At 43.0% G+C, this 24675-nt stretch overlaps 4 protein-coding genes across 4 annotated transcripts in view; 2 read left to right on the forward strand and 2 right to left on the reverse strand.

The window, feature by feature from the left end:
• Window positions 1-1036, forward strand: part of LOC120047077 (soluble guanylate cyclase 88E-like) — a 7746-nt gene extending 6710 nt beyond the window's left edge. Inside the window, exons 17-18 of the mRNA XM_038992626.1 lie at window positions 29-169; window positions 400-1036. Of these exons, the coding sequence (XP_038848554.1) occupies window positions 29-169; window positions 400-561 (303 nt within the window). The 3' untranslated portion in view covers window positions 562-1036. The remainder of the gene's footprint in view (window positions 1-28; window positions 170-399) is intronic.
• A 3704-nt stretch (window positions 1037-4740) lies between these two features.
• Window positions 4741-5160, forward strand: LOC120047078 (profilin-3-like). Its single transcript, XM_038992627.1, has one exon. It carries the CDS (start codon window positions 4741-4743, stop codon window positions 5158-5160), a length of 420 nt encoding a protein of 139 aa, XP_038848555.1.
• A 2765-nt stretch (window positions 5161-7925) lies between these two features.
• Window positions 7926-11790, reverse strand: LOC120047496 (ADP-ribosylation factor-like protein 3). Its single transcript, XM_038993030.1, has 6 exons — window positions 11773-11790; window positions 10200-10346; window positions 8877-8993; window positions 8577-8627; window positions 8190-8375; window positions 7926-7973 (listed from the first exon to the last, which is right to left on the reverse strand). The coding sequence occupies exons 1-6, from the start codon at window positions 11788-11790 to the stop codon at window positions 7926-7928; spliced, it is 567 nt and encodes a 188-aa protein (XP_038848958.1).
• Window positions 11791-12799: 1009 nt separating this feature from the next.
• LOC120047498 lies at window positions 12800-19560 on the reverse strand. Its single transcript, XM_038993031.1, has 7 exons — window positions 19514-19560; window positions 19170-19262; window positions 18940-18990; window positions 17000-17020; window positions 16589-16861; window positions 14221-14319; window positions 12800-14066 (listed from the first exon to the last, which is right to left on the reverse strand). Exons 1-7 carry the CDS (start codon window positions 19557-19559, stop codon window positions 13999-14001), a joined length of 651 nt encoding a protein of 216 aa, XP_038848959.1. The 5' UTR covers window position 19560; the 3' UTR covers window positions 12800-13998.
• Between the last annotated feature and the right edge of the window lie 5115 nt (window positions 19561-24675).

Here is a 24675-nt window from a genome sequence, read left to right on the forward strand (position 1 = left end):
TGGCTCTATCCCTCTCTCCTTGATCCAGGTGTTCCCGTCGGTGGCAAGGGAGGATGAGGATGATGTGAAGTCCATACGCTCCCACCGTATCAAGATGGATATCTCGGGCCATCACTCCCTGGTGGAGTCTCTGGAGGAATGCCGTGCTGAGGAGATGTCTGTCAGCAAGGTGAGAAGGGTGAGACTCACACTGCTGGATTGTTACCTATGGAGTTCACTTAGACTGAAGGATAGAGTTCAGATTTTACTCTGATACATTTTCTCTCTCTCCGCTTTTTTCACCTATTCCTTTATTTCTGCCCTCTCCCCTCTCACTCCCCTCTTTCATTCTGTCCTCCTTTCTCTTGCCCCTCTTTTTCTACCTCTCTCTTTTCTCCCCCCCCCCCCCCTCTCTCCCAGTCTCACTATAAGGATGCCCTCCACCATAACAACGGTCTACAGGACAGTCACATTGAGCTAGACTCTCCAGAGTTTGACGTGCATAATTCCATCATGGCATCTCCAGACGGCTCCATTGACTCCCACTGCTCAGAGAAGAGCGCCATGTGCTCCGTGTCGTGAACCCTTAGTCACCATGGCGATATAGGCCACTTAGGGCGAAGGCTCAAGCTGTGGCTGTGTATAAATAATGATAGTTATACTATAACTTTCTTGAAAAAAATTATGCTTTTCTATAGTTGTTTCATTTGTTACAAAACGCTGAAGGCTCGGGTAACATTTAACCATGGACATTGTTTTGTTGCAGGGCGCTGTTGTGCCTTATTTGTCCAATGTGTCCATGTTATGGCAATCTACAGTATGTGCGATTAAAGTAGTCCAGGCTAATTTGTGATAACGCCAGAAATGTTTTATCTGTATAAAGATTAGTCACACATGTTTAATAATATCCTGTTGACCTGACATAAAAGAGAATGTTTATGATTCCTACATACTGAATAGAGCACATGTAGTTACTTTGTAACACATACTAAATGTATTCTGCCTTTCACTGTTAGCTCTGTTAGCTGCCTTCCGCTGTGTTAGCCTCTCTCACGCATAGCCTACTGCACAACAGCACGGAACAACATGTCACCGCCGTGGAAATAAAACAAGGTGACAGCATAGCTAGAGCAAGTCTAATGGAGCTTATTTTCATTGACGCGCACACATATACTGCATTGGCATTTGGGTTACAATAGAGGCCACTTAGAGGCAAGTCACTGAAGGTCAAACATACACTGAGTATGTGTGTGTATCTGTGTGTGTGTATCTGTGTGTGTGTGTGTGTGTGTGTGTGTGTGTGTGTGTGTGTGTGTATGTGTGTGTGTGTGTGTGTGTGTGTGTGTGTGTGTGTGTGTGTGTGTGTGTGTGTGTGTGTGTGTGTGTGTGTGTGTGCGTGCTTCAGTGGAAACTGTTTCATAATACATGGAAAGGGAACGCACAGAACAGACAAGTCAATATACATAAGCAGTACATTTGTTCTGCACTATATTATTCATGAAATGGTGACATACAGAACACACAACACATGACAGACAGATTCCAGAAAAGGGCAATACAATGTGTATGGTATATACAGTATATTCATTTATTCACGTTAGGGAGTACTGTGCGCATGCACTCAAAAGTTATGTACAGTAGTGTAACATCCTACTGTTCCTCCTTTACACACCCAAACAGGTCTATGCCTTCCATACTTCCTGAACACTGTTGCATGCTGGGTAGCATAACGCGAGAAATGAATATAGAAGCATGAAAACATCATACAAAGTCTGAAAATAATAGAAAGCATCATAGTCCAGAGAGGACTTGTTGCCTTCCTCTCCTGTCTGCATGCCTCTCTAGTTCTCTCATGTCCTTCAGACCACGTTCCCAACAGACTGGCAGTCGGATGGAGCTGCCGCGGAAGGTGGCGTCCCTGCGATCCAGACTGCAGCCGTGTGCGGGCCGGGAGTCCTTCGGGGACGGCTGCAGGCCGCAGCGGAAGCAGAAAGTGTAGAGAAGAAGGCTACCAGGAGCAGGAAGCGTGCCACGCAGAAGATGATGACGATCAGGATGGTGTTCACCTGCATGTGCTCCTCCTCCAACCAGAGGCCGGGGTCAAGACAGGGTTAGAGGTCATGGCAGGTGGCAGAGGATTGCTGGAAGTGAGGTAGGGGACTGCTGTCATGGCTGATTGGTTGGTTTGTTGCACTGAAAAAATAGAAAGACAAAAAAAACAACATGATTTTGTAATGAATCCATGAACAGTAACAGTAACTTAACCAGAGACCAGGCGTTTGGAGGGTGTTTGAATGTTAATCCAAAATAAGCATTATGATACACAGAAAGTGTTTTAAAACAGAATGTAAGTACTCTGAAACACCCAAAGTGGTGCTTCAATCTCAATGATGGGTTTTTTAAGTCTCGTGAGAATTCCTTTTGGGGTTTCAGTGCATGTAAAAGGCAACATCAAAACACAAAAAACATTCTCACAATCAAATGGTTAAGAAATGCAAATGATTTATAGCCTAAATATTGATTGATGTTAAGGGCCTATGGAGAATATTCTTTTGGAGTGGAATTACACCTTAATTTTTTCAATGCTTTATTAAGACAGATTAGAAACAGGAGGAGACAGAGAAGAAGTGAAAGTGGGACAGGCGGAAGCAGGAATTGCACCCCTGACTTCTGTGGCAGTAAGATGGTACATTTAATTGGAATTCAATTGTAATTTTACACACTCAACCACCCAGCCACATTCTAAAATAATTATTCTGAGGTGAATTGAAATTGACCCAAAAAATAAACAACCAAAATATACTTAATAAAAATGAATGCAAGACGTTTCAATGATTTGCTCATTTCATTTTACCCAAACAATTCAGATGAAATCTGACTTAATGTGTTGCTCAAAATGTAAGTATCTTTAATAAGGAGAACCAAAGATTGAGAAAATGTTGTGCTTGTACTCATTGGAAGTCTGGTTTTAAGCTTCTTGCACTTCCTATTTTGCCACGTGGCTCTGTTTTTAGAGGATTGTGGGTAATTCACATTTTTAGACTTTTACATAATGTTGTTTAAAAAAAGAAAAGTATACTTTTATTGTATATTAGTATTAAGCAGCTTCCCACTGGGCACACACTGGTCGAATCAACAATTTTTCTATGTAATTTGTCAATGTATTGTGGCATGGAATCTACATGGAAAATAAACTATTTTTGAGTTGGTGAATTTAAATTGTAATCTCATTGATCAACGTCTCAACCAAATATGACCCAATTATCCACGTTGAAATGACGTTGTGTGCCCAGTGAGTTATTATGAGGTGTAATGGATCATGTTGAATGGATATCAAAACAGTCAGGCAGAATTACGTTCAATGATGAGATGACCCATTCCCACATATCCAGCTTTTAATGGTAGAGAGGCAAATACAGTATCCTACAGTGCTGGCTATAACATCTCTGATGGTGGATTGAGCACTGTACTCAACAATGCCTGCCAAAACGGGTTAAACTGGCAAATGATCAGATACATAAATCAGTGTTAAATATGAAAATACTCTTGAAGAAGTGATCTAATTCTGCACTGGACAGGATTTAAAACACCATAATAGTGTTTAGAAGCTTTAGAAAGAGGAAACAACGGCAAAAGTGAAGGTATCTAATTCTGCCGTTAACAGAACTCGAAACACTAAAATAATATTTTCAACCTTTCCGGTAGTGCTCCAAGTCCCTGGCAAGGTGTTACACAACACTTGATTAAGTGGTGTTACAACACACCATGTAATGTTTCAAAACATCTCATCATGATGTGTTTCAATACTCCAGCAAAGTTAAAGTTTTGTCTGCTTCGTGTTGGTGGCAGCTCAGTTGGGAGAGTGTTTGTTATTCTACGTGCATCTGTGGCTTCAAACACCTTAACAGTTCGACAGTCTTGGCTTCAGCCTGTTGAGAAAGAAGGAGATGGATGAAGTGAAGGGGTCAACAGGGAAGGTTATCATGACAACCATTCCTTGCTAAGAGGCTTGACATCATCCACCCTTCGAACACATATTGGGGGAAATAATCATGCCGAGTCACCAACAGTAGGCCGAAATGTTCAAATCTAAACCTGTCTCTCTTCTGTACACAACACAATCCCCTCGATTTGGAGAAGGCAGACTGGAAATATAGTTCTACCCATTTCCCTTCAAATTAAGTAAAACCCACGTTCACATAGTAGAATGGACTGTTCAATAAATGATTGTGGGATGAGGCTTAGACTAGAGGACTGTGTAGGGTAGGGAACAGGTGGTGAGGTATTTTTGCATCTCCTACGGAGTCATCACCATGAAGGCTTGCCAGGCTTCACACATGATTTAAGAGGCTAATCTTGTGATGGTTCGGCTTCTGATTATGTGTCACAACCAAAGTCTCTCCCTGCATATCAATGTTTCAAATCACAGAAGCATGACTTTATTTTCATCCTCACCAATACTGCCACCTGTTGGCCACACAGGTTGGCTTCAGCACCATGTGGCCAAGGATGATGTTGTTGCAAATATAGATATTAGTCAGCCACAGCATCCTTCATTAGCTGTAGGCTTTGATCTGCATACAGGTTGCTATGGAAATTCCTTTATCAAAAGATTCTATTGCTATGGTAACACAGAATTAGATATTTTGCTAGCAATCAAGCTTCGCTTTGTACTGTCAACACGACAAAACCAGATACAGCTGAACAGTCAAAACAACTGCCAACAAACAACCCATCTGTCAGCTGCTTGATTGAACAAAGATGGCAGAGTGGAGGGACTATATCAAAGCCACTCTGAAGGAGAAGTTTGTGGAGGACGTAGCCATCGTTGGCCTGTACGACAACAAGGCCGTGTGGGCCTCCAAGCCTGGAGGTGTCCTGGCTGCCATCTGCCCACTGGAAGTGGAGGCTCTGGTGGGCAAAGACAGAGGAAGTCTCCTGCAGGAGGGGGTCAGCGTTGGAGGTCGGAAGATGGCAGTAATACGAGACCATATGACAGGTCCTGAGACAGAGATCCTATTCATTGACATCCGGACCAAAGGCAGCGAGAGCTTGGCTCTCACGGTTGCCCTGACGACCAAGGCTCTGGTGTTTGTGATGGGAAAACGAGGGGTGCATGGCGGGATAGTCAACAAGAAGGTGTGTGACATGGCCAAGTACCTCCGCGAGAGGGGTGTGTGACAATCTCCATCCATATACTGGACCACTATGTCAGGAGGCAGTGGATGGGCTTTCCTGCCTTCAAAATATCTTTCTTTAAAGGTCCGATGCAGACGTTTTATCTCAATATCAAATAAATTCAGGGGAACAATTTAATACCGTACTTTGATTGATTTCAATAAAGATGGTCAAAAAGAATCAAAAATAGCTTCTTAGCAAAGAGCAATTCCTCAAGCAAGAATTTTGCTAGGACTGTCTGGGAGTGGTCTGAGTGGTGAGGGGAAATGGAAAACTAGCTGTTATTGGCAGAGAGGTTTGGAACTCTCTTTCTTGTTTCTCTATTAACTAATTTAATGCCTGGCGATGTCACCAGAAAGACCTAAACTACATCCCACCAAAACAGGCTGAAATTGCAGGTGGTATTTTCATGCAGCTGTTACATTAAAATGGCATTATGATAATTTTATCAATTTCACAGTACTATTCCAACCTCATAGTCTGGAAATACAGTTGAAGTCGGAAGTTTACATACACTTAGGTTGGAGTCATTAAAACTCGTTTTTCAACCACTCCACACATTTCTTGTTAAAAACTATAGTTTTGGCAAGTCGGTTAGAACATCTACTTTGTGCATGACACAAGTAATTTTTCCAAACAATTGTTTACAGATTATTTCACTTGTAATTCACTGTATCACAATGCCAGTGGGTCAGAAGTTTACATACACTAAGTTGACTGTGCCTTTAAACAGCTTAGAAAATTCCAGAAAATTATGTCATGGCTTTAGAAGCTTCTGATAGGCTAATTGACATAATTTGAGTCAATTGGAGGTGTACCTGTGGATGTATTTCAAGGCCTACCTTCAAACTTAGTGCCTCTTTGCTTGACATCATGGGAAAATCAAAAGAAATCAGCCAAGACCTCAGAAAAAATATTGTAGACCTCCACAAGTCTGGTTCACCCTTGGGAGCAATTTCCAAGTGCCTGAAGGTACCATGTTCACCTGTACAAACAATAGTACGCAAGTATAAACACCATGGGACCACGCAGCCATCATACCGCTCAGGAAGGAGACGTGTTCTGTCTCCTAGAGGTGATTGTACTTTGGTGCGAAAAGGGCAAATCAATTCCAGAACAACAGCAAAGGACCCTGTGAAGATGCTGGAGGAAACAGGTACAAAAGTATCTGTATCCACAGTAAAACAAGTCCTATATTGACATAACCTGAAAGGCCGCTCAGCAAGGAAGAAGCCACTGCTCCAAAATCGCCATAAAAAAAGCCAGACTATAGTTTGCAACTGCACTTGGGGACAAAGATCGTACTTTTTGGAGAAATGTCCTCTGGTCTGATGAAACAAAAATAGAATTGTTTGGCCATAATGACCATCGTTATGTTTGGAGGGCAAAGGGGGAGGCTTGCAAGCCGAAGAACACCATCCCAACCGTGAAGCACGGGGGTGGCAGCATCATGTTGTGGGGGTGCTTTGCTGCAGGAGGGACTGGTGCACTTCACAAAATAGATGGCATCATGAGGGAGGAAATTATGTGGATATATTGAAGCAACATCTCAAGACATCAGTCAGGAAGTTAAAGCTTGGTCACAAATGGGTCTTCCAAATGGACAATGACCCCAAGCATACTTCCAAAGTTGTGGCAAAATGGCTTAAGGACAACAAACTAACGGTATTGGAGAGGCCATCACTAAGCCCTGACCTCAATCCTATAGAAAATTTGTGGGCAGAACTGAAAAAGAGTGTGTGAGCAAGGAGGCCTACAAACCTGACACAGTTACACCATCTCTGTCAGGAGGAATGGGCCAAAATTTACCCAACTTATTGTGGGAAGCTTGTGGAAGGCCACCGGAAACATTTGACTTAAGTGAAACTATTTAAAGGCAATGCTACCAAATACTAATTGAGTGTATGTAAACTTCTGACCCTCTGGGAATGTGATTTAAGAAATAAAAGCTGAAATAAATCATTCTCTCTACTATTATTCTGACATTTCACATTCTTAAAATAAAGTGTTGATCTTAACTTACCTAAGACAGAAATGTTTTACTTGGATTAAATGTCAGAAATGGTGAAAAACTGAGTTTAAATGTATTTGGCTAAGATGTATGTAAACTTCCGACTTCAACTGTATATATTAGACATAGGCAAATCATGTTTTTGACTACACTGGGCCTTTAAAAACTCTGAGGTGTTCCATGAGCAGGAGTGATTGAATATGATTTTGACGCTTATACTGTACCACTTGACCAAGGGTTTGAAACCAAATAGACTGAGAAGCAAATATGACTAATGCTTTTAATGTAAAAAATCTCAAAATCTCAAAACACAAATACTTGTACATTACACACATACTTTACACATACGCTACTCTGGTGTTTACCGAACTGACTGACTGACTCAAACAAAATGATTACATCTTTATGTCAATTCTCTCATTGTGTAACATTATAAATAAGAAAACACAGAGACTCTCCAAGTGAAGCTTCCAGACATGGGGTAAAACAGAAATTACAGGATATGGACATAATGCTAATTTAAGTAAATTTGATCATTTTATTACAGCATATTCACATAGGGCATATTTGTAAATATAAAAAAAAAATCATTCCTTAAAATTCTAGGGCCGATATTCTTCTTTCATTGGAGCACCATTTAAAATAATATCTCACACACACACATTGCAGTAATAAATAACCAGACAGTGTAAAAATACAATATTTGGGTATGTTTCTCTCTGGTGAAAATGAGGATTGGTACAGTAGGGCTGGTAGTTTATTTCTTCTTATTTACAATGTTGTTGCAAATCCAGTTCATGCCATCCTGTGGATGATCGAAAACAGAGCAGAGTGAGGAGGAAAATATGGTTCAATTCAAATCTCATCAGCAGGGACATTTACGCACATGTTCAGGTGTTTTCGTTCATTCTGATTAGTGCTACACAAACCTTCAGGAAGAATATAGTGATTTCCTGATTCTAACTAATATGCACCTCAACCAGTCAATCATTTGGTCTAATTCCAGTTTAACAGTACTGACCTGTACTCCCTCCCCGGACACTGCTGAGCAGGCCTGGATCTGCCACTGGCGGTCCCGGTACGTGTGCAGGTTGAGTCCCTCAGCGATCTCACTGGCGGGTGAGGCCGTGGCCAGGTCCTGCTTATTGGCAAAGATGAGCACTGGCACACCCTTTAAGTTCTCCTCATCGATCAGCTCTTCCAGCTCCTAAAGAGAGAGCGAGAGAGAGAGAGAGACAGCAAGAGAGAGAGCAAGAAAGAGAACTCAACGCACAGATACAGATCAGTGACAATTATGTAATTAGACATAATCAGACAATGAGATGGGGCTGTAATCACATCAGCTAGATAGCTATTACAGACAGCTATTACAGACAGCTATTACAGCTATGAGGTGTGCCATGCTTACCAGTCCCGTCTCCTCAAACCGCTTCTTGTCTGCGCTGTCTATGACATAGATCTGGAAGTCGAAAATAATTAACTATAAACATCTGAAAGATCCAGGGTAGATATAGTGATCAAAAGTATCATTTCGCCATAGCCATCACATATTTACTACGTGCAATATCATCCTCTAGACCCACAGCATTCATATCATGGGATTGTTGGGCATAGCTGTTCTCCTTACCTTAATGAGCTACCATTGATCACAACATGAGGATCATGCGACAGAATGCAGTAGATCTGAATAACCCTGTTAGGTGCTCACCAGTAAGTCTGTGTTTTCAAGGTATTTTTTCCAGAAGGGACGGATCTTCCTCTGTCCTCCGATATCCCATACGTTCAGCTTCATGCCATGTGAGGCCACACTCTTAATGTTAAAGCCCTTGTGTCAAAGACAAACCATGGGTTAGTACTGTGTGACCGGGCATTTCATTAGAGAGCTGTTGTTGAGGACCTCTAACCAGCTAGCAGCTAAAATGATGAAATAAAGTCAAGTCAAGCCCACCATTCATCACTGTGCTCTCAACCAAAAAATCTGCCAGAACAACAGGGAATGAACGAGACTTAAGACTTACAGTTAAACATAGACCCGTGAACAAAGGACAACAACAACAACAACAACTTTGCTCAACCAGGGTTGTGCTTTTCATGTCTAAGAGGAAGTGTTGTCCTGACATGGGCCGCAGCCTTTTTCATAACACTGCCTCTGTCTGGCTCAGCAGTGAGAGGTTGTGTAACAACATGATCCCTCAGCAGAGACAGGCCTCAGCCTCATGCTACCTGCATGCTACCTGCATGCTACCTGCATGCTACCTGCTGAGCCAATCCTTACCATCCTGCTTTCTCACTGAAGTCCACCCTGCTCTTTCACCTTTCCTTTACCTTATTTCTAACCCTGGTCCCAGAGGCTACGGCGACATTGGAGTCATTCTCTTTTGTCTGTGTCGGGGTGATGTTTTGTTCCATCACCTGAGTGTTGATAGTACATTTAAATCACATTTGAGTAATTTAGCAGACACTTTTATCCAGAGCGGCTTACAGGTAGTATAGTTATCTTAAGATAGCTAGGTGAGAAAACTAAATATCAGAGTCATGGTAAGTGCATTTCTTCTCAAAAAAGCTGCTTTCAGCAACATCCGTGGGGGTAGGAAAAGACAAGTGCAAGTGTGGTGTAATGCTATAGCTGTGTATATGCGTGAATGTGATGGTGTCTTACATGCTGTGAGAGCAAGAGAGAGCAAGAGAGAGAGGGAGAGAGGGGGGGGGGGGGGGAGTGTGTATCGGTGTGTGTACGCATTTTACTATACTTGTGAGTACCAGAAGTCCTCACAAGAAAAGTTTTGCTGGTCCTCACCTGTAAAAATGCTATTTTAGGCTTAGGGGTTAGGTTTAGGGTTAGGATAGGGTTAAGGTTAGGGTTAGGTTTAGGTTTAGGGTTAGGGGTTAAGGTTAGGTTTAGGGAAAATAGGATTTGGAATGGGAATCAATTGTTGGTCCCCAGAAAGTCCTCACAAGTATAGTAATACATAGTTGTGTGTGTGTGTGTGCATTGTATGTCTGTGTATGTCTGTGTGTGATGCCCTCTGACCTGTGTGGGTGTGATAGTGTTGATGTCTTCTGAGGCGAGGCTCTTCAGTAGGGTGGTCTTGCCTGCATTATCCAGACCCAGTAGAACTATCCTCAGCTCCACACTCTCTGTGGTCCCTTTCAACTTCTGAAGGACCGAGAGCAAGCCCTGAGGGAAGACACAGTACAATTCAGTAAAATTCTGTTAATTGTATTACTGCTTGACACCGTAGTTCATTTACCATAACATAACAATCCCAACACACTTGTCTATGGAAAAGTTACAATCTATTATAATGTGATCATATTAATTTCAAGGTGTTGAATGACATGTATGCACGCATCCATTCATCCATCCATCCATTCATCCATCCATCCGATTTGTAGCTGATGACAAAAAACTTCGGGTTTTGTATATTCTGATTGCATGCGTAGGCCCTAGTAGCCCCCTTTCTAGTGGCCACAACTAGAGCATGTCCCACATCACTTACATAGTCATCAGAGGGAGAAAACAGGAAGTACACAGATGGAGGGATTTTTAAATGATTTAACCTTTATTTAACTAGGCAGGTCAGTTAAGAACAAATTCTTATTTACAATGATGGCCTACCCCGGCCAAACCCGGACGACGCTGGGCCAATTGTGCGCCGCCCTATGGGACTCCCAATCACGGCCAGATGTGAAACAGCCTGGAATCAAACCAGGGACTGTAGTGACGCCTCTTGCACTGAGATGCAATGCCTTAGACCACTGCGCCACCCGGGAATGACTGGCAACATTCCCATTCAGATCATTTCCATTCACTTAATGACATGCTGTGCGGTTTATGAGACAATCTACAGAAACCAAATTGCATTTCCCCCCCCCCCCCCCAGCAGGGTTCAGTATAATAAACACCTTGTTATGACACACACTGTATGTTTAGAACCTAAGTAAGCCCCTGACCTAAGAAATAAGGGCATGTTGTCAAAAGCCTTGTCTCTCTGAAACAGTTGACTTACAGCACGAGGACTCCCTTTCTCGCCCTCCCTTTCTGTCTATCCCTCGTGCTCGCTCTCACAGTGTCTCTCTCTCTTCCTCTCTTTCCCTATCTCTCCCGTGTAAGGTTTAATCTGCCACTTCATTTAGAAAAGCATTAGCGTTTATTTCGGCCCCATTAATGTAATAGCCTACTGACTAATATAACAAGATTAATGCATGTTGCACAAACACACTCTCTGACTACTGAAAAGAATACCACAAACACACATGCATAAAACAACATACCCAACGAGGACAACCACACACAAAGAACATTCACCAACATTACTAGTAAGAGACTCTTTCCTGACAATGAGCACTTTTGCTTGTAACATTACATATACAATGAAATGTACAGTTAAGGCCGGTTCCACTTATTCAACCAGTGACATTTTTTTACCAACCAGAGCCCAATTTGTTGAGTTTTGCATACAGATGAGATAGAACATTCATTAGAAAATAATTTGCTAACACTCTTGTGGCGCTCACTCATATCAAGAGAACAATCCAATTATTTCCCATCGGTCACACAAACACACGACGAGCCATAGAAGCCTCCATATTAGGCCACATACCTTTGTAGCTTCTCCCATGGTGGTGTGTGTTGTGTGGTGTAGCCGATAGGCTGCAGCTACATTCTCTGCTAAACCCAACAGGTACGCTAACTGCTATCCAGGATAGGTCACCTGTTAGTTAGGGTGAAAACAAGGCACCTGCTTTTGCCTCTTCCTCTTCCTCCTAAAAAACCCTGTGTGTATGACTAAGTGTGTGTGTAACGGTCCGCGAGTTGTCTCCCTACATTAGCTTGCTCAGCACTGTTGGGTAGGCGAAGAAGAAAAGTCAAAGAGGGGGAGGGGGGTTTGGGACTAGGATTAGGAGACCAGAATTAGCCCTCGTCTTCTGTCCACAGTCACCCTCAACCCCCTCTCCCTCCCTCCCTCCGTCCATCCCTCCATCCCCACTTGGAGCTTTACTTGGATTATCTCTGAGCCACCTGCTAGTGAGGAAACTGAAGAAACAGCCTTACTGACACTCCACCACAGACACACGCGCGCGCGCGCGCACACACACACACACACACACACACACACACACACACACACACACACACACACACACACACACACACACACACACACACACACACACACACACACACACAATTAAGCCTGACTACCATATGGTGCTGCAAACACATACCCACTGTTCTCTCTTCCCGCGCACAAACACATACAGTATTCACACTCACACCAAAACCCATAGAAATAAAGAGAGCACACACAGTGTCCCTATATGCAGGCAGTAGGATTACATGGAATAGGCCAGAGAGAGGATTACAGCATTTCCTGGTGATTTTACTCCACTGAATGGAGACACTATGCAGTAGGAGTGGCTAATCTGGTTGCTAAGCGCCCGTCGCCTGGTTACACAATAGAGCCGCCCTGGCCTGGCCTCTTACACACATGCACACATGCACACACGCACACACACACACACTCACGCACAGACACACACACACTTAGTTAGAAACTCTGAGAGTCATCTTTTCAAATCTTTACTTGTTTATTAAATGGAATGCAATTTCTCACAAGTGATGGAACAAACACACATATTCAAAATAGTTGTGGAGGGTGAAAATAATCTAGGCTGGAATTGAATACATTTACAAGAAAATAAACATTGTTATTCCTTTTTTAAAGTACTTTGAAAATCTGGAATGAGACAGACAGAAATATCCAGGTTTGTTGGAGGACTTAACCTTTGCTTTCTGGCTACTACATGCACAGATACAGATGCATAAACAAGTGAAAACTGAATGGGTATGTATGTTTCTCTGGGCCTGGTCAGTAGCCAAATACTTCTGTTGTAGGGTTTATTACCGGTAACTGGTATTATGAGATTTCCCGACCAAGTTGCACTAGCAGAGGCTGGAAATATCAATTGTGGCTACTCACTGTTAACAAAACAGCTGACAACCCTACATTGTGTACATTATGTCACAACAGGCTGAAATATAAGTGTCACGGCAGTGTTATTAGCATATTATAACAGGTTACGACAAGTTATGTCAGCTATTATGACATATTATGACATGGTTATGACCGTAATTTTCACTAGGCTGTAACAATATTTTATCAGTCGGCCAACAGTGCTTCATAGACCTACATTAAAACTAGGCAACATCAACGAAATAGTGTGGTGACTTTGAGGGAACTTTATGTTGATTTAAGGCCTAGTGCAGTGAAAAATGTGACTTCCTAGAGTTTGGAATAACTGTGAATTTGTGAAAATTATGATAATTCCTTTTTTTTGTTGAGTTTTGACCCGCCTGGTGATGTCACCAGGCAGTAAATTAGTTAATAGACCAATAAGAAAGAGAGTTCCAAACCTCTCTGCCAATAACAGCACATTTTCAGTTTCCCCTCACCACTCAGACTACTCCCAGACAGTCCTAGCAAAATTCTTGCTTGAGAAATTGCTCTTTGGTAAGAAGCTAATTTGGTATCTATTTTACCATTATAATTTAAAGTAATCACAGTAAGGTACTTAATTGTTACCCAGAAATTATTTGATATTGCGATACAAACGTCTGCATTGGACCTTTAAATTGCAACAAATAGAGCAAGAAACCGTTAGACCCGTGTGTATGTTTCTCTATTTACAGTCAATCAGTTTTTTTTTGCTCATATTATATGCTTTTAAAAAGCCTTTCCTGTTTTAACGGGAATACATGGATGCCCGGGAAAGGCTTGCAATTTTCACAGGAAGAAAATGGCTAAGTTTTTGGGAAAAAGAAAACCCTACTCTGTTGTGTTGGCGGTGTTCCGTAGGTTCTGAGTATTCTGCTGCATCCTGGTCTTGGTCTTCGCTGTAGAGAGAAAAAAGAGAAATATAGAGAGAAAGAGAAAGAAAGAGAGAGAGAGAGATAGAGATGGAGAGAGAGCGAAAGAGCTTTCGTCACATGCAAAGTTACACATTTACGGTTGTTTTATTCATTGTTTCTCTTGTTGTGAATGACTCACCAAAGTCCTTCTTCAGCATGATCTTGATGCCGATGCCCAGGGCCAGGACCAGCACCACCGCAGACACACCACAGATCACAATGATCACCACTGTCAGGTCTGACAGACAGAGGGCCAGCACAGAGGGACAGACAGAGCGACAGCCCAGTGGAAGACAGAGGAAGTAACACAGGGTGTTATTGCAATTCAGGAATTCTATTGAACATGTATTTTTTTGGGGTCCCTGTCACACCAGGCTCATTTAGTGAGTAGTAACAAAAAATAAATACGTTGACATCGACTGATCCAGTTATGATCTGTTTTGCTAGCACAGATTGGAATATGTTCCAGGATTCCTCCAATGGCATTGAGGAGTACACCACATCTGTCATTGGCTTCATCAATAAGTTCACCGATGATGTCATCCCCACAGTGACCGTACGTACATACCCCAACCAGAAGCCATGGATTACAGGCAACATCCGCACTGAGCTAAAGGCTAGAGCTGCCGCTTTCAAGGAGCGGGACTTTAACCAGGAAGCTTATAAGAAATGCCGCTATGCCCTCCGACGAACCATCAAACAGGCAAAGCATCAATCTAGGACTAAGATCGAGTCGTACGACACCGGCTCTGACGCTCGTCGGATGTGGCAGGGCCTGCAAACCATTAAAGACTACAAAGGGAAGCACAGCCGAGAGCTGCCCAGTGACACAAGCCAACCGGACGAGCTAAACTACTTCTATGCTCGCTTTGAGGCAAATAACACTGAAACATGCATGAGAGCACCAGCTGTACCGGAAGCCTGTGTGATCACCCTCTCCGCAGCCGATGTGAGTAAGACCTTTAGACAGGTCAACATTCATTAAGCCGCAGGGTCAGACGGATTACCAGGACATGCACTGCGAGCATGCACTGTCCAACTAGCAAAATGTCTTCACTGACATTTTCAACCTCTCCCTGTCCGATTCTGTAATACCACAGATGATGTAGTTTCTATTGCACTCCACACTGACCTTTCCCACATGTTCAAAATAAACACCTATTTGAGAATGCTATTCATTGACTACAGCTCAGCGTTCAACACCATAGTGCCCTCAAAGCTCATCAATAAGCTAAGGACCCTGGGAATAAACACCTCCCTCTGCAACTGGATCCTGGACTTCCCCAGGTGGTAAGGGTAGGTAACAACACATCCGCCACGCTGATCCTCAACACAGGGCCCCCTCAGGGGTGCGTGCTCAGCCCCCTCCTGTACTCCCTGTTCACTCATGACTGCACGGCCAGGCACGACTCCAAAACCATCATTAAATTTGCTGATGACACAACAGTGGTATGCCTGATCACGACAACAATGAGAAAGCCTATAGGGAGGAGGTGGCTGTGTGATGCCAGGACCACAATCTCTCCCTCAACGTGATCAAGACAAAGGAGATGATTGTGGACTACAGGAAAAAGAGGACCGAGCACGCCCCCATTCTCATCGATGGGGCTGCAGCGGAGCAGGTTGAGAGCTTCAAGTTCCTTGGTATCCACATCACCAACAAACTAACATGGTCCAAGCACACCATGACAGTCGTGAAGAGGGCACGACAAAACCTATTCCCCCTCAGGAGACTGAAAAGATTTGGCATGGGTCCTCAGGTCTTCATAAGGTTCTACAGCTGCACCATCGAGAGCATCCTGACTGGTAGCACCACTGCCTGGTATGGCAAATGCTCAGCCTCCGACCGCAAGGCACTACAGAGGGTAGGGCAAATGGCCCAGTACATCACAGGGGCCAAGCCTTCTGCCATCCAAAACCTCTATACCAGGCGGTGTCAGAGGAAGGTCCTACAAATTGTCAAAAACTCCAGGCACCCTAGTCATAGACTGTTCTCTCTGCTACCACACGACAAGCGGTACCGGAGCGCCAAGTCTAGGTCCAAGAGGCTTCTAAACAGCTTCTACCCCCAAGCCATAAGACTCCTGAACATCTAGTCAAATGGCTACCCAGACTACTTGCATTGCCCCCCCCCCTCTCCACACCACTGCCACTCTCTATGCATAGTCACCTTAATTAACTCTACCTACATGTACATACTACCTCAACTAACCGGTGTCCCGCACATTGACTCTGTACCGGCACTCCCCTGTATATATTGTTATTTTTTACTGCTGCTCTTTAATTACTTGTTACTTTTATCTCTTATTCTTATCTGTATTTTTTGAAACTGCACTGTTGGTTAGGGGCTCATAAGTAAGCATTTCACTGTAAGGTCTACTACACCTGTTGTATTCGGCGCATGTGACTATAAAATTAGATTTGATTTGATTATAGAATAGTGCAGAGAGATTATAGAGTAGAAACAGACTTTTCAAGTCTCAAATATGACTGGCGAGTGTGTCTACCTTTAAATTCAAGTTCTTCTGGATCTGAGGTGAAGTTGCCACAGGGACTCTGGATGGTGCAGGTGTATTTCCCCTCGGTAGGGGTATCTATGCCTATCCTCTCCAAGGTGACCGTGCTATTGTTCTCGCCCTCCAGGGGAAGCCCATCCTTCAGCCAGACAAACACCAGCAGGTCATGAACTCTCACCGGTAGGTCGTGGGCACACTCCATTGTGAGGTCATCACCCTCCTCCACTTCAAACCCATAACTGGTGTTCAGAAACACTTCAAAATCTGTTGCGTCAAAGAGTGGTTAAAGAGGGGTTAAAAAGAGTTGTACAAAATACATATATTGTTTGTCATAGATAGGGGCCAGAGTTTTGTGATTTTTTTTGCTTTTCACATTCCACTAGGTCACTTTCTTTACAATACCTTTTATGCAATTCTCTACATCTGAAAGAGGAAGGAGAGAATATCAGATAGAAACAAATTAGGACAGCACAGAGTCCCTGTCTCTGGTTATCTCAGAGACATTTTGTCAGAGAGACAGATATATACAGTACCAGTCAAAAGTTTAGACACACCTACTCATTCCAGGGTTTATCTTTATTTTGACTATTTCCTACATTGTAGAATAATAGTGAAGACATCAGAACTATGAAATAACACATATGGAATCATGTAGTAACCAAAAAGGTTTGAAATAAATCAAAATATATTTTACATTTGAGGTTCTTCAAAGTAGCCACCCTTTGCTTGATGACAGCTTTGCACACTCTTGGCATTCTCTCAACCAGCTTCATGAGGTAGTCACCTGGAATGCGTTTCAATTAACAGGTGTGCCTTGTTAAAAGTTAATTTGTGGAATTTCTTTCCTTCTTAATTAATGCATTTGAGCCAATCAGTTGTGTTGTGACAAGGTAGGTGTGGTATACAGAAGATAGCCCTATTTGGTAAAAGACCAAGTCCATATTATGGTAGGAACAGCTCAAATAAGCAAAGACAAATGACAGTCCATTGTTCATTTAAGACATGAAGGTCAGTCAATGTTGAAAATTTTAAGAACTTTCTTCAAGTACAGTCGCAAAAACCATCAAGTGTTATGATGAAATTGGTTCTCATGTGGACCGTCACAAGAAAGGAAAACCCAGAGTTACCTCTGCTGCAGAGGATAAGTTCATTAGAGTTACCAGCCTCAGAAATTGCAGATCAATTTTTTTATTTATTTGTATTTAATTTTACCAGGTAAGTTGACTGAGAACACGTTCTCATTTACAGCAACGACCTGGGGAATAGTTACAGGGGAGAGGAGGGGGATGAATGAGCCAATTGTAAACTGTGGATTATTAGGTGACCATGATGGTTTGAGGGCCAGATTGGGAATTTAGCAAATAAAGCAAATAAATGCTTCATAGAGTTCAAGTAACAGACACATCTCAACATCAACTGTTCAGAGGAGACTGCGGGAATTAGGCCTTCGTGATCGAATTGATGCAAAGAAACCACTACTAAAGGACACCAATAAACACGAGCAATGAACATTAGATCGGTGGAAATCTGTCCTTTGGTCTGATGAGTCCATTTGAGATTTTTGGTTCAAACCGCCGTGTCTTTGTGAGACGCAGAGTAGATGAACGGATGATCTCCACATGTGTGGTTCCCACCGTGAAGCATGGAGGAGGTGTGATGGTGTGGGGGTGCTTTGCTGTTGACACTGTCTGTGATTTATTTAGAATTCAAGACACACTTAACAGCATTCTGTAGCGATACACCATCCCGTCTGGTTTGCGCTATGATTTGTTTTTCAACAGGACAATGACCCAACACACCTCCAGGCTGTAACCAAGAAGGAGAGCGATGGAGTGCTGCATCAGATGACCTGGCCTCCACAATCACCTGACCTCAATCCAATTTAGATGGTTTGGGATGAGTTGGACTGCAGAGTGAAGGAAAAGCAGCCAACAGGTGCTCAGCATATGTGGGAACTCCTTCAAGACTGTTGGAAAAGCATTCCTCATGAAGCTGGTTGAAAGAATGCCAAGAGTGTACAAAGCTGTCATCAAGGCAAAGGGTGGCTACTTTGAAGAATCTAAAATATATAATATATTTTGATTTGTTTAATACGTTTTTGGTTACTACATGATTCCATGTGTGTTATTTCATAGTTTTGATGTCTACACTATTATTCTACAATGCAGAAAATAGTACAAATAAAGAAAAACCCTTGAATGAGTAGGTGTGTCCAAACTTTTGACTGGTACTGTATACATTCATATTTAATTAACATTTCTACAACCACCATATCAAAATGGAGAACTCAACTATGTATTGGAGGTAGTGAGTATACTGACTGATATGAAATTAATACTGACCAGTGGTATTGAGACATTGGGTGGTGTTAGAACACAGGTGTTCACAGATGGCTGAGGGAGAGATAGATAGAGAGAAAGAAAAAAATGTATATTTTCAGAGCAGTCATAGTTAGAGTTTTGTCGGAGTTTCAAAAAAGATCAAGTTAACACAGGAACACTAAGCTAGAATACTATAATGGTCTGATTTGAAAGATAAAATGTCAGGGCAATATGTAAAGTGAAGGGTTTACCCTCATCTGCTTTGTGATTCCCAGACACTTCAGGTGAGGCGATTATGTCACACCTCAGACACTCCAAAGGAACACAGGTAGAACGGACACTACCTTCAGTGAGAGAGAGAGAGAGCAAGGTGAGAGAGATAGAGAGAGAATAGTGAGGCGGATCGAGGGAAAGGGAGAGGGAGTGTGGAGGGTGAGGAGGGAAATAGGGATGGAAGATTGAGAGCCAGGATAAAGGGAAAGAGAGAGAGGTATACATGGAGCATTCGATAGGAGGAGGAAGAAGAATCCATAATATTCACAAGGTAATAACAAACAACTTGATTTTTGAAAATGGTAATAGGATTGTTCCTTACTGATCATGAGAAGGCAAGCGAGCGAATAGAGGCCTGTCCCTGTCATCATTTTCATAGGTACCATCTGACAGAGACAGGAGACGTCATTCAGTTTCTATTAATCGAACATTTTTATCAAAATAGAAATGGGTTCAAATGTAAATTAAACCTAAAAACAATATTTACTTCAGGGCATTCTCAATAATGTCAAAAACCTAGAAAACTTTACTCAAAGAATTGAATAACATTTGTTTAACCTGTTGATAGTATAATTAAATACATTAGCCTATACCATTACATTATTGAATTGAATAAAGTATTTTACCTCTTGTGCTGAGTCTCTCTGGTCATGCACTGAGTTCCATTGGCGAGGAGTGAGTGACCGTCTTTACTTTGCCTAACATACAGAATTACCTTTGTTCTGGAGAAGGTCATCTACAATGGGACTGATGTCAATGCAAATCACCTCATCACCCACAGTTCCTAGACAATAACACAAACAATACGCAAGTAACACAAGACTGTGTTTGTGCCCTACTTAGTGCCTGGAGTTTGTTGTTGGATTGGTGCACTAAGACTGTCCTTGGTGCTATTGGACTATTTAACAGGATTCAGAACACAATTAGTAAGTAATTAGTCATTAACCTTGCACGAGCCTTGGAGTGTGCAAGCTGGAACGGCTCATAGGAACAGGCGCCTATCTCCTGTTTCTGTAGCATGAGGCAGCTTGATGGACCCCCTGGATGCTAATGTATCACAGAGCCTTACCCACAATCTCCTCAATGCTGTGTGCCAAGCAGAGCCGCATTGGGTCCCATCTTTGGTATGACTCAGCAGGGCATCGAACTCCCAACCTTCCAATCTCAGGGTGGACACTCAAACAACAAGGCCACTGAGTTGGTCAGAACAAAATGTCAGTGATCAAATGGTCAAACCTGGACTTGGCTATAATATGTAATATTTTGGCATCATATCTACCTCAAACATATTTGTGCACATGCACGCAGGCACTGACTCACAAAAGACTGTTGTGTCAATGCACCTGTTATCAGAATGAATTGCACACATTATAGCTGACCCATGCAAATTCTGTGTTGACATCCAAAGTATCAAGAGACCTTTTTCCAGTCAGCACATTTAAAACACGAGGAGCAGTACAAAAGTACAGTACACTGCATCATGGGATTTGAAGTTAATCTTTCCCCACTTACATGCCAGTCTTGCTCTGAGGCCATAAAGGTCCGTTCTCTGAGGTCTTCAGATTCACTTCCTCTACGGCCACCAGAGAGTGCTGTTGATCAAACAAATACACTGACAAAGTAGCACACTTTTTTCCCTCTCTCTCTCTCACGCTTCTTTAATTACTTTCTTCCCCTCTTGCTAATTAGCTTGCAGTTTTTTCCAGTCATTGATGCCTAAATGAGGGTAAACTGTAATTTCCTCCTCTCAGAGAGCTCAAACAAATCAATTCCTATTAGTCTCTGGGCAGGAGAATGAAAAGCAGTGGAGTGTATTCACGGATGCCAAGGGAAGGCAGGCTTCCCCAAAACATTTACCTAGAAAAATGAAAAAACTGAATCAAAATACATTTTCTGTCATCGCTCTGTGTTTTCATAATTTTCCTTCAATTCGCTAGAGGCTGAATGTATCTCACTGGAGAAAGCGTGTGAGCTAGCGAAACAGCTTCCCTCTGTATGTGTAGGCCATCTATCTGATGCTGTCTGGTCATAAAGAGTATGACATTGTTGCTGCCCATAACATTTAATGCAAGGGAAGCCAGAGAAGCATTTGGCTTCCCTTATTGAAAAAAAGTATAAAATAATACCCAATCAGCGTGTCAAGGGAAGTCAGTTTGGATTTGGCTTCACTCCTATCACATCGCATTAAGATAAATACGTAATTGACAGAAACAACTTGAATTGTTGCATCTCGTCGTGTTGTATTCCTCCAGTGACTAGCTAGCTAGCTAAAATTGGCCCTTTCCTAAATTAGCCATGGATAGAGATAGGGATTTGGACTTTAATTTGGGTTTTAATTAATTCTCCGTATTTGGACAATAATTATAATGGTGATTCTGATCCAACCATACATTCATACATTGTGCCCCTGGCCTAAGAGTATGGAAGTTCAATATGTAGCCAGATGTAGAAGGCTAATGTTAACTACCTAAAGGAAGTTAGGTTAGCGAGCAAGCATTTTAGCCAGGAAGCCTAGGTCAACAAAAAATGTAAGCGTTCACTGTATTCCAGAGTCATAGGCAGTTTCATAAACATGAAAGCGAGTAGGATGGCGTTGGCATTTCTATACAAGTCGGGTGTCAACATGTTTTTTCTACTTGCACGAACGCACACATGCACACACACGCACACGCACACACACACAGATCAGAAACATGAACAGCCACATCATATTTAGCTAACGTTCTTTGCGACTTGCAGTAACTCTCCAGTGTTCTAAATCAATAGTCTAGTAGTCCGAAAATGTCGGGAAACATTACCTTGCTTGACCATGCTGTAGGTCATGTAACTGTTTGTTACATGCAATATGCTTTGTGGACTTCACTAGACAAAGGTTGCTCTCTAGCTTTGTGATGAAATAAAGGTGTGGTTGAATTTATTACTGTGTCTTGTAAGAAATTGTAATAGATATTGGTAACTTGTTTTAACAACTTCTCAACACTAGCTATACTTGACACAACATGCACCCATCCCCCACTATACCCCCACTCTTCGTACCCTTATAATAACCACAGACCCACACACACTCCCCTCCCCCATGAACAGGCCCCTGTTAAAACAAACGCACATGCATTCTGCTCGAGGTTGAGACTCTAAGACAAAGAACTGTGTTAAGAGCCAATGGAACGTCGACATCAGGCCCGGAAAGGACTACCCACGACCCAGATCGACCAATCGGAAGGCCAGACTACAAGATCAACCTACTTTACTTGTTGCATATATAATCAGCACAACATGTTTAGAGGTCTCTTCTCCGACGATTCCATATGAATCAGACAGAACGGGGCCGTGCTGCACGCTTTGCCAGATATTTTTACACTTGAATAAAACTGCCTTATTATACAATTATACACCTCGTCCTATGTCTCAACTTGATCTCCTGTCTCTAGTAACTGTTTTACCAACAGTCTTCATATTGTCTTGGCCTTAGGCCCACAATGGCGCCGACAGAGATGGTCGCCTCGCCTCGCCTCATTCTTAGGAAACTGGACAGTATTTCGTTTTTTTAATGTATTATTTCTTACATTGTTACCCCAGGAAATCTTAAGTCTTATTACATACAGCCGGGAAGAACTATTGGATGTAAGGGCAACGTCAACTTACCAACATTACGACCAGGAATACGACTTTCCCGAAGCGGATCCTCTGTTTGGACCACCACCCAGGACAATGAATGTAATCCTAGTAGCCGACCCAAAACATTGGCGCTGCAGAAGGAGCGGCCTTCTGGTCAGGCTTCGTAGACGTACACATTGCTCACCGCTCCCGAGTTTACTACTCGCCAATGTCCAGTCTCTTGACAACAAGGTAGACGTAATTCGAGCAAGGGTTGCCTTCCAGAGAGACATCAGAGATTGTAACAGTCTCGGTTTCACTGAAACATGGCTCTCTCGGGATATGTTGTCGGAATCGCATCAGCCACCGGGCTTTTCCATGCATCGCGCTGACAGAGATAAACACCTCTCTGGGAAGAGGAACGTCGGGTTGTATTCTTTATAATTAATAACTTATGGTGTAATCACAACAACATACAGGAACTCAAGTCCTTCTGCTCACCCGACCCTGAATTCCTTACAATCAAATGCCGGCCATTTTACCTACCAAGAGAATTCTCGTCAGTTATAGTCACAGCTGTGTACATTCCCCCTCAAGCGAACACCAAGATGGCCCTCAAGAAACTTCACTGGACTCTATGTAAACTGGAAACTATATATCCGGAGGCTGCATTTATTGTAGCTGGGGATTTTATCAACGTAGATTTGGCTACCTAAATCCTATCAGCATATTGATTGCACGACACGCAGGGCTAATACTCTCGACCACTGCTACTCTAACTTCCGCAATGCATAAAAAGCCCTCCCCCGCCCTCCCTTCGGCACATCCGACCATCTTGCTCATTCCGTCTTATAGGCAGAAACTCAAACAGGATGTACCAGTGACGAGAACCATTCAACGCTGGTCTGACCAATTGGAAGCCACGCTTCAAGATTGTTTTGATCACGCGGACTGGAATATGTTCCGGTCAGCCTCAGAGAACAACATTGACCTATACGCTGACTCAGTGAAGAAGTGCATTGGAGATGTTGTACCCACTGTGACTATTAAAACCTACCCTAACCATAAACCGTGGATGGATGGCGGCATTTGCGCAAAATTGAAAGTGCGATCCGATGCATTTAACCATGGAAATCAAACAAGCAAAATGCTAGTACAGTGACAAGGTGGAGTTGCAATTCAACGGCTCAGACACGAGACGTATGTGGCAGGGTCGACAGGAAATCACGGACTACAAAAACAAAAACAGCCACGTCACGGACACCGACGTCACGCTTCCAGACAAACTAAACACCTTTGCCCGCTTTGAAGATAAGATACACAATAGTGCCCACAAAGCACATCACTAAGCTAAGGACCCTGGAACTAAACACCTCCCTCTGCCACTGGATCCTGGACTTCCTGACTGGCCACCCCCAGCTGGTAAGGGTAGGCAATAAAACCTCTGACACACATCTGACACACTCAACACGAGGGCCCCTCAGGGGTGCGTGCTTAGTCCCCTCCTTTACTCCCTGTTCACCCATGACTGCGTGGCCAAGCACGACTCCAACATCCTCATTAAGTTTGCCGATGACACAACAATGGTAGGCCTGATCCCCGACAACAATGAGAAAGCCTATAGGGAGGAGGTTAGATACTGGGCAGTGTGGTGCCAGGGCAACAACCTGTCCCTGAATGTGAGCAAGACAAAGGAGCTGATCGTGGACTACAGGAAAAGGAGGGCTGAAAAAGCCCCCATTAACATTGACGGGGATGTAGTGGAGCGGGTCGAGAGTTTCAAGTTCCTTCGTGTCCACATCACCAACAAACTATCATGGTCCAAACACACCAAGACAGTCGTGAAGGGGGCACGAGAAAAGATTTGGCATGGGTCCCCAGATCCTCAAA

This window comes from Salvelinus namaycush, chromosome 5 (genome assembly GCF_016432855.1).
Source record: "Salvelinus namaycush isolate Seneca chromosome 5, SaNama_1.0, whole genome shotgun sequence".
Classification (NCBI taxonomy): domain Eukaryota; kingdom Metazoa; phylum Chordata; class Actinopteri; order Salmoniformes; family Salmonidae; genus Salvelinus; species Salvelinus namaycush.